The 11,122-nt window shown below is 33.9% G+C and overlaps 1 protein-coding gene across 2 annotated transcripts in view; it reads left to right on the plus strand.

Annotated features, from left to right (window-relative positions):
- The window catches only part of SCIN (scinderin), a 78,551-nt gene that overhangs the window by 22,805 nt on the left and 44,624 nt on the right, over window positions 1-11,122 (plus strand). For both annotated transcript variants that reach the window (XM_040260583.1, XM_040260584.1), the window contains one exon: window positions 3,936-4,085. In XM_040260583.1, the coding sequence (XP_040116517.1) occupies window positions 3,936-4,085 (150 nt within the window). The remainder of the gene's footprint in view (window positions 1-3,935; window positions 4,086-11,122) is intronic.

Consider the following 11,122-nt stretch of genomic DNA (forward strand, 5'->3'; position numbering starts at 1 on the left):
ATAGGGTGCGTGTTGGGCTAGTGCAGCTTATTAATAGTACTGCACACATGCATTTCATCACTGTAGCACTCTGTTAAAATGAGATGTCTTAAACACATCACCTACCTGTGGTAAAATATGAACTGCTCAAATTGGATGAATTGCTCAAATTTTGTTCCAAATTTAAAATATATTTTAGTGTCCATAATTGAACAAACTAGGTTTGTATAAAAAACACAGTGTTGAATGAAAAGTGTTTTTTATTAACTTAAAAATTTTTAATTTTATTTTTTTATTAACTTTTTAAACAGTTCTGGCTTTTAGCAATTTAAAGTCCATATTTTATTGCATTTCTTGTCTAAGTTAATCACTGAAAATTAAATCTAGTAAATAAACTATGTTACTTCTAGAAGTATCACAAAATAAGGTGAAAATAATAAAAGAGTAAGCGTAACATACAACATCCGTTTTCATTCTCAATAAGAAATTTTTTGGCGATGCTTTTTTTGATGATTTAGTCTTCTTTGAGTTAAAAAGAAAACTTCACTTTTAAAAGTTTTATCATTTTTATGAGTTTTTCCTAGATATATTTTTTCTATTTTAAAGGTTGAAACTGGTCTCTAAGCAATGGTGAGGAATATTTTCTAAAACTAAATTTATCTGTGAATTGATACTGCACATAAAAAGCTCTCAAAGTTATATCATAGAAAATATTTTGGGGTCCAAGGAATATTATAAAATTCTATGTTAAATAATAATATTTATAAAATTATCATTAACTATAATTCATTTTTAAACATATTTTACCAGGCTTCCTTAATGCTTTACAAACACTAATAAAAACTCAGTTCAGCCGCTCAGTTGTGTCCAACTCTTTGCGACCCCATGAACTGCAGCACACCAGGCTTCCCTGTCCATCACCAACTCCTCAAACTCATGTCCATCGTGTTGGTGATGCCATCCAACCATCTCATCCTCTGTCGTCCCCTTCTCCTCCTGCCTTCAATCTTTCCCAGGATCGGGGTCTTTTCAAATGAGTCAGTTCTTCACATCAGGTGGCCAAAGTATTGGAGCTTCAGTTTCAGCATGAGTCCTTCCAATGAATATTCAGGACTAATTTCCTTTAGGATTGACTGGTTTGATTTCCTTACAGTTAGTGTGATTTTATATAATTTCTTTGAAGTAGATAAGAGGTCATTTATAAAACTAAAGTAGGGAGAATATAAACATCTATTGGGTGAATATAAAAATACATAGCAAATCAGTAATGAAAGTGGCTAACAGTTTGAGAAATCTTGAGAGATAACGTCTTATCCACTTCTTATATTTCATGTAATGTCAATATTAGAAGTTTGTTCTCTCAGATCTACTAAGAAAAAAATCAATTGCAAAATATCACAGAATAAGGTAGAAAAGGTATCTAAGCTAAGAGACTAAGTGTACTGGCAGCGTAGTCTGCTTTGCTTCATGGGGTAATTAGAAATGATAGATTCCCTGCAACATCTGCTGGGTGCAGTGTGCTTCTAGAGACCAGCAGATGTTCCAGCCCTGGTTTAATGCTTAGAGTTATCAGGGGAGTGTCAGTAAACGCAGTTGCCTAGAACACACCTGAGAGTCCCTAAAGGGTAGGCTCAGATATCCATATTTTTTAAAAAAAAATCACTATCCTACTCTAACATCTGATTTTAATGCTCAGTGATTAGGTGTTGGCTGATCATTGGGAACCATTTGTTTTCACTGTTTGTAATTGCTAACGTGGACCTGGTATTCAAATGAATGTGAGTCTCATATTCAGAAGTCCAGGTGTAGAAGACAGAAAAAAAAAAAAAAAAAAAAACACAGCAAAACAGAAGGAAAAAATCCCCACTCCCTTAACCATGTTGAATAACTAGATCGGATTCTGAAATGGAGGGAGTTGCAAAGCACAGTCCCTTTTTCTTTTACTTCTTATGAAGGTGTGAATTCCTAAGAGTTATATTTTATTCTTAAAAAAGAAAGTGGAGCAAATGAATAAGGAACATGGGAGTAGGGGGTACAGCTTAAAGGGTTAGAGAAACTGTTATTGGCCTGTGTGCTTTGAAGTTGCACCCCCACGGACAGGGAGCCTGCCCAGTTTTAGGCAATAGTAAGCTATCTTTGAATGAAGAAACAACTCTGGGCTGTATCAGAGAAAAGAGACCGGTTCTCTGATTTTGAGGGTGCTGTTTTATTTTGCTGTTATTAATTTATTCCCTCGTTTGAAAGTTTGCAAACATAAAGTCACATAGTAAAGGGCTGCTAAAGTCTGTCTCCTTTACACTTAACCACAGTGCAGCCTCCTCTCCAGATTGACTAGACAAGTATGTATGGAAACGTTTTGAAAACCAACGATAATGCAAACATATTATTAGCCTTCGTTACCTACATGTCAGTCTCTCCTTGCTAGTGTTCACTCATTCATCTCTATTTCCAACATCTAGCTCCTAATAAGCACTTAATAAATGACTGACATTATTTTTTTTAAAAAAAGGAAAAAAAACACTGACAGATTAAAAACTGAAGGCTTTCTTTCTGTAAGTATGTGCCCCTCCCCATGCGATACTGTGTAGCTTTAAAAATCTTTTTCCTGCAAAGGCAGAAACAGAGCTTATATTTTTGTATCTAATTAAATGGAACTGTATGATTGTGGTTTTATTTAAGTTTTTATGATGTACCTGGATATTTTCAACATCAGTGTTTAAACATTATCCTCAATTTCTAACCACTGGAGGATAGTCTGTGAAGTCGCTCAGTCGTGTCCAACTCTTTGCGACCCCATGGGGTGTAGCCTACCAGGCTCCTCCGTCTGTGGGATTCTCCAGGCAAGAGTTTTGGAGTGGGTTGCCGTTTCGTAGTATCCACATAATGACATTTTTATGGTGATTTCCCTATTGAATGGGCATTTTGTTTTGTTTCTTTGTTTTTGTATCTGGTGTCTGATACTTCTATAAAATAGATTCCTAGAAACAGTCCTAATTCTAAAAGCAAATGTAATTTTTTGAGGTGACGCCAAACTGCCCTTGAAAAGAGCCTGTCTCAGTATCTGTCATCTTAATAGTGTGTGATAATACGTACTCCCACATCCCACCAGCCCGGGTACCATTAAACTTCTTTCTTGTGTTAAATCACATTTAGTGGAGAAAATGACATTTATTGTTACTTTACATTTGTTACTGTATACTTTCTGAATACTGTACCTAAGTCCAAAATATATACTGTAATATAAATGGCAAGTAATGTATTTGATTTACTATTTATCAAACTGCTGTTCTGTTTCTATTTTTTTAAATTTCTGTTAAAATATAATTTTTATATTTAAGTATATTTTCTATGTATCATAATTTATATAACTGTCATCCTATTGTTGAGCATTTAATGTCTTTTCAATGCTTTACAAAAATCTCAGCTGTGAAAAACGCCTGTACACATGTTTTTTTCTCTTCTTTATGAATAATTTATTAAAATAAATTCCAGTTAGTGATATTGTATTACTGGGTCAAAGGTTTAACTTTTTATGACTTGGTAAAGATTGTTAAATTGCTTTGATATCATTTTTTATGATCAGCAAGATCATATTACTACTGTAATAGATTCTTGACTAACTTTCTGAAGAATGTTAGATTTATTATTCTAAATTTATATAACTTGTATAAGTTTACTTTCATAAATTGTACTTTGTGGATTGTATACAGAGAATGCTGAGATATGTATTTATATTTTCCATGTTTAAAAATGCCCACTTTCTAATGCCAGCTGAAAGCAACAGGATACACAATGAGGTATAAATTAAATATATCAAATTATATATACCTCAACAATGGATAACTTTAATTTTTATGCCTTTTTGTTTTTTCCTAAGTAATCACAGTGTGTATTATACCCGGGCTGAATGTCTGTCATATATTCTTGAGGTCAAAAGATCTGTCTCTTTCTTTTAGGAAATTTACCAGTGGTGTGGATCCTCTTGCAACAAGTATGAGCGTCTGAAGGCCAGCCAGGTTGCTACTGGCATTCGGGACAATGAAAGGAAAGGAAGATCTCAGCTAATTGTGGTAGAAGAAGGGAGTGAACCATCAGAGCTTATACAGGTATTATGAGTTGTGTAGATTTTTAAAAGCTTGCCACTCTAAGCTGTATGTGTGAGCGTGTGTGTTAGATTTAATAACATCTCTGATAAGTTCAGATTAGGTAAGAGGATGTATCAGAGTTTTCTAAGTCATGGTACTAGGAGAATAAAGTATCACAACTGTTTTTCCCCACCATTGGAATGATTATCAAAGGAAGCCTTATTCCCTATCTTCTGTGATATTCAAAGACTGATAGGTGGGCAACACCTTTGAGATTGACTGTAAGAAAATGTTTTGGAAGAAAAAGAATAATGTATTTATTTGAGCTTCTCAACTTTTTTAAATGTAGTGATTTTTTTCAATTTTAAAATTAAGTATTTCATTAAAAGAATGAAATAAAGTCTTATACCAGGTGATTAAATACACCAATATTTTAAATATTTCAGTCATTTTAAACTAAGATTTATAGTATAGGTAAGGCACTTATAATTTTAGTATAGTTGTTAAATTAACATGAATTGTCTGTATGACTCTTTACATCTCTGTCATTTACTTAATCAGTATACCACTCCTGAACATTTAGTTGTGAACAGTTTTTCCCTTTTAAGAAAACTACAGTGAGTACCTGAGTCTAAATATTGTATATATTCCCTTAAATAAGATTGTCAATCAAAGGATATAATCATATTCAACTCTAAATACATGTTGGTAAATTGATTCCCATTCATTTATTTAACAAATATTTATTGAATTCCTATATGAGCTAGGCCCTAAATATTTGTACCAATTGCTGCTTTCTTGCATAAGTACTGTGTTCCTTCATGACTTTACAGAGCCCTGTCAGCATTTCCTATCGTAGTACCTTTTTGAATCTACCCATTTTTCTCTTTGAGTTTTCATTTCTCTAATTTCCTAGGATATTACACCTTTTCCCCAAAGATTTTAGCCATTTGCATTTAAATTTTTCTAAAGACAATTTTATAAACATATATTTTTAATATTTTTTATTTAGAGCAATTTAATGCATTAGAGTTACCTGATACATAATCCATAAACGAAAATTATATAATGGAATCATTTTATTGATTATAGTGTCTTTAAACTTTTTTACTTTAATAACCACTAAACACAAATTTTCACGTTAATGTTTTAGAAATAATTTGAATTAATGGGAAGATGATCTCGGTGTAATGCTAAGAGAAAGGATAGGCTGTAAAATTTTATGTGTAATATTATCTTAATATCAAAGTTTATACCATATAGCTGTACATTCATATATACATTTATATCTGGAGAGAAATATGCTGAAATATTACCAACATTATCAATAATGTCTTTGGCTCTGGATATATGGCTTCCTATTATTTTCCTCTTCATTTGTGTTTTCAAAATTTATCATAATGGATTCCTTTTACAATCAGAGAAAAAAGACCATCTGAAAAAATAAAATTAGGAATGGCTTACCTGGGTTTTCAATAGTCAAAATTACATTACTAATAAATTAGACCTTGAAACTACTTACAGCAAATTCTTGATCTTTTCATATTTTTTAAAGACCTCTCTTCTGGAAATGTGACCATCATTTATCTAATTCTCATACTGAGAAGCAAAAACCTAGAAATAAGATGTATTTCTAATGGATTGTAACCCCCTGTTTCAGTAGCTATGTTTCGATAGAAGTGGCCCGGGCACACAATTGGTCCTTGCCGGGAGCTGGAGGGAGGGTTGCATTAGCTGTCAGGCTAGCTTCTCCATGTCATCTTGGAAGTCCCTTAAACTCTCATTGTCTCTGGTTCCTCATTAGTAAAGTGAGGGTTAGACAAAGTGGCTTCTTGGGTCCCTTTAGGTTCCAGTGATCTGTGATTCCACGTTTAATTACCAGTCACTTTAGTCTATTCCGGGGCTTCCCTGGTGGCTCGTAGGTTAAAGCGTCTGCCTTACCTGGGTTCCATCCCTGGGTCGGGAAGATCCCCTGGAGAAGGAAATGGCAACCCACTCCAGTACTCTTGTCTGGAGAATCCCATGGACGGAGGAGCCTGGTGGGCTACAGTCCATGGGGTCACAAAGAGTCGGGCACGACTGAGCGACTTCACCTTCACCTTAGTCTGTTCCAGAGAATGAAGCTGCTGAGGCTGAAGGGCCTTAACTGTACATATGTATTTTTGATGTCTTTGCTTGTTGGATTTCATTCAAAGTTCTGAGAAATAAATGATTAAGTATGACTGTATGATGCTGTTAAATTAAAACAAGGTAATGCAAATCTGAGGAAAAAATTTTGTAAAAATGTAACTGATTTTAAAATATTAGAGATAGGAATAAGGGACACACTGTTTAATATAAAAATGCTTTGTCTGTGCTTTAGGGGCTCTTTGTTGTCTAAAAAAACTCCTAGAAAATGCCTACTTTGTTTCTATTTAGTACACTCAATGTATACTGCGTTATGATTGACAGTTCTCACAACTGATCTGAAATGAATTTTCAGTGGAAGCCTTCTTTTTTTGTTAAAAAGCATTCAATGGGAAGTTTTGTTTTTAGAAATGTTCTTTTGTAGCTTGATTACCTGGATAAGTAGTTGTTTGATGAATTAAGTATGCACTTACAATAAACTAGTTTGACTTTCAGGCCTTCTTAATGTTGTACCTGTAACAATAGAATTCAGAAAGTTCATGAACTTGGTTGGGAAAAAAATCACAGTTTCATTTTCACTAACCTCTTCATGAAAAATTTCTCCAGTTGTGAATGTAGTAAATAAACCACAGTAACACGAGCAGAACCTGTGACTTTTCGGATCACGCTATAGGTATTGCAGACAACTTCAAAATATCATTTATGCTTATCACTATTTTGTAATTATGGCAGTTATTAGACTTGCTAGTCAATAATATTATGTAATGAGTATATGAAGGAGCTTATTTACTACTTCATCATGTTTGTTTTTTTTAACATATATTTTTATTTTTGATGGTTGTATTCTAATATAATTGGTTTTCATTGTAGTAGTATTTTATTTTAAACATTTTTAAAATACATTCATTAGTAGGAGTTCACAGACTTGGCAAAAATGCTCCAAAGTGGTCCATAGCACAGCGACAAAAAAAGGTTACCTTGTTTAAGATGATTGAATGCCACTTTTTTTTTTTTCTGAGATTCTAATGCAACTGTTGACTTTGCTAGAGGATTCTAAAAAATCTTTCAGAATATCTTCTAAAATTGATCTTTTAAGTGACTCATTTTTAATGAGAATTTTAAAAAGTTATTTCCCAAAATTTTGAAAGTCTATATATGAAGGTTGGTAATGGCTTGAACTCAAGGACTTTTCAACCAATTAAATGATGCGATTGGCATGACTCCATATTCAATACTGAATTTTTGGAGCATGTCTTTGTAACACATTTAAGTGATCAACACAGAAAATAATGAAAAGTAATTTTTCTGAGAGACTTTTGAAAAATTGATGTTTATTTAGAGGTGGTTCAACTATCTATTGATCACAGTATTGTAATATTTTCATGCTGTCTTCATACGGCTTATCTCTAGGATGATCATACATTTATAATCATTTAAAACCAAACACTCTGGAGAGTAAAGGGGGGCACTAACCAGACAGGACATCGCATGCATTAACAAGAACCGTCTGGGGGAACAGGATGCGTGGTCAGCCTCTTCTCTGTATCTTCAGCACTTTTAAAAGTCATATGCCTAAATAATGAAAGTGATACTATAAGCAGGACTAATTAAAGCCTGTAACTAGGGTCGCACTTCCTCTGTGCTGCTTTTCTCCTCTTTGTAAGCATATTTACCATGAAAAGCTGCATATAAATTATGTAAAGCTTTTTTTCTTCTTCTTTTGTCTTTTCCTATTTAAAATAATCAGTGAATGTAAAGGAAAATCAAATATCTCACTAGCCCGAAGGTCTCAGACTTTCTTTGTTGGTTCTACTCATTCTCTAAACATCAGGAGGGAGGAAGAATAGCGAAGATGAATAATTTATCAGTATGTTTTATAGTCTTTCCTTTTTGAAAAAGACAGCATCTTGCCATGTATAGGGTAAATAGCAGAAAGAAGGAGCAAGTAGTTTGAAACAACAACTAAGCAACTAACCTGGAAAGAGTTTTTTTCAGTGTAATTTAATGAACTTGTTTAGCCCATAATCACTGTACATGCTGGAGAAGGAATCCTGGCAGTAAAAATACTACAGGGAGATTATGAACAGATGCTGTGTTGTTGAACTGTTAGATTTCTTGCTTTTATAAAAAGCACTAAGGCTCCCTGGAAAGCCATATGTACAATCATTGTTTTAAATTTTGGATTAAAAGAGAAAACTGGAAAGAAAACTTAGAATGTCATATGATATTTCAGTCAATCAGTGTTTATTGATCACCAGGTTGGTTCCCAATCAAGTTCAGAGGCTATATTTTATTGTCTGATTGAGAAGATAAGCATGCACTGAATCTAGAACATAGCCCAAGAGTAGGAACAGATTGTAGGGTCCTCAAATGCTGGAAAGCATGGTCAGAGTGATACCATCCGAAGCTGAAAGGTTTCTCATGATAAAACTTAAGTATTTTATATTACTATTTTTTAAAATTTATTTATTGAAGTATAGATGATTTACAATGTTGTGTTAATTTCTGCTGTACAGCAAAGTGATTCGCTTATATATACATATTTTTCATATTCTTTCCAATATCACAGGATATTGGATATAGTTCCCTGTGCTATATACGTAGGACCTTGTAGTTTATCCATTCTGTATATAGTAGTTTGCATCTGCTAACCCCAAACTCCCAATACATCCCTCCCAAACTTATGTATTTTAAACTGTGTGAAAATAGCATACAAGATAATCTCTAGAGGATCTCCCCATATAGTAATTATGTTCATCTTGTTATTATTATAAGTCATAATTGCTTGAAAATAAGAAAATTTATTCAGTCATTTTTTTGACAAGTTGATTAGATATTTGTGATGGATGATGGATATTTAAGATCTGAGTATCTTGTAAGTAAAATCTAGAGTTGGAATTATAAAGGTGTTTCTTAAATTATCCTTTAGAGATGTCTGTTTAGACAAAGAGTAAAATTTTAGTTATATTTCCCCAAAGTACTTTGCCCAGTGAAATTTGTATCTTAATTATGACGCTGCACTAAGTTCCTTGAGGGCAAGGTACTGCCTTATTATCTGTGTAACCTTCACATTGCTCTAACTCATTGCTCGTTCATATGAAGATAATTAATACAATTGACTGTGATCTTTAAGTTACTAGATAACAATTACATTTGTGTTCCTCTTGCATAGAGGATAGTATTGCTTTAAAATTTTTCCTGTGTTTTAGATGATAGTGTTGGCAAAGATACGAAGAAAGCCATATGACTGATTAACTTTTAAAACTGACACATTGATATAGGAGCAGTTAGTGTTTAGATAAGCATAATCTATATATTCTGCTAGTCTTCTTTCTATAAATAAACAGTTACAACTTACCTCCTGGAAAGTGATAACCGAGTCTTGAGCTTATCTGCCTTCCCATGTATTAGGTAGATTTGTATGTTCTCCAGTTGAGAATACCTAGTACAGGAAGAAATAGATAGCTGATGTCTAAAACTGTTCATTCTGTGAAAGCGCAGGTCCCCAGCAGCTACATTTGGGTCTTGCCATCTGTAAAATCTTCCTTCCCAGGTCTAGTCACTTCCACATTTAGTGCTCAGTAAAATTGGACACCATTTCTATTTTTGTTCACTTAGGGTCCAAAACCCTCCTCTCCCTCTCTAGCACACATCAGTGCTGGCCACTAACCCTGACCACTTTGAATGGTCATGTCAATAATCCTGGTGCTGCCTCTCCTGATGTCTGTGTTAAAAGTAATACACTCCATGAACTCTAAGAAACTATAGAGATGTAGGGCTTTATTTTTGAAATCACCCTATATATCTACTTTTCTCCAATACTTTACATTAAAGGCTGGGGTACTAATGTGTCCCAAGGTTGTACAGTTTGAATTTACAGAAAGTAAAAGCAGGAATGCTTTTGAATGTTTAATAATCTAAGCACTGGAATAGTCATACATTTTTATCACATAAAGTAAAAGATGAAGAAAAAGCAAGTTAGAATTTGCAAATTTATAATTCTTTTGACATTCCATGAAGCTTCTTTGTGGAAATGTTTGCTTTCATAGCATAATCTTGAGTTTACTGGATTTATATGGGATTATATTTTAATCTTTTAACTAAAATAATATTGTTTATTTGAATCAAGCTTGATCATTTTGAAAGTGATACCACAGAGAATAGGAGAAACTTTATTTTCTGGGGGTGATTTTTGATTAAATATATCAACCCCCATTTATCTTTGTAGGATAGTGTCAAATGAACCAAAGAAGTACCACTAAATAGAAATTGGGAGCTATTTTGAAAATCCCCTCATGACAATTTTGGAACAATGAGTATGTAGTATTTTTAAATGGTCTAAAGATTTATAGGGAAATAGTATAAATAAGAATAAAAATCACAGGTTTTTAGTGTCAGGGAATAAACATGGGTATTTTGAACTCCTTAAATGTAAAACACAAGGTTGTTTTGGGGGTTTGTAACACACACACACACACACACACATCACTCATTAAAGTAGTTTCTGTTGCTTTCTTGTGTGTGTCCTCAGTCACTGAGTCGTGTCCAGCTCTTTGTGACTCCATGGACTGTCGCTCGCCAGGCTCCTCTGTCCATGGGATTTCCCAGGAAAGCATACCAGTGTGGGTTGCCATGTCCTTCTCTGGGGGTCTTCCTGACCCAAGGACTGACCCTGCATCTACTGCAATGGTGGGCGGATTCTTTACTGTCTGAGCCACCGGGGAACCACCTCTCACCCTCTTAATTCCCTGTTAGTCACAACTTTATGCTTTGCGAGGATGGAAATCTGAGTTGCGTGAGATATTAGTTTGGTCAGTAGGCACAGTAAGCATATTAACACTAAGAGACAATAGAAAATGTTTTGTTAGAGCAATGTGCTGGTTAGAGAAGTACACTTCTCTACACTTCTTGTTAGAGAAGTACACTTCTCT

The sequence above is a fragment of the Oryx dammah genome, unplaced genomic scaffold, assembly GCF_014754425.2.
Source record: "Oryx dammah isolate SB20612 unplaced genomic scaffold, SCBI_Odam_1.1 HiC_scaffold_18, whole genome shotgun sequence".
NCBI classification, from domain to species: Eukaryota; Metazoa; Chordata; class Mammalia; order Artiodactyla; family Bovidae; genus Oryx; species Oryx dammah.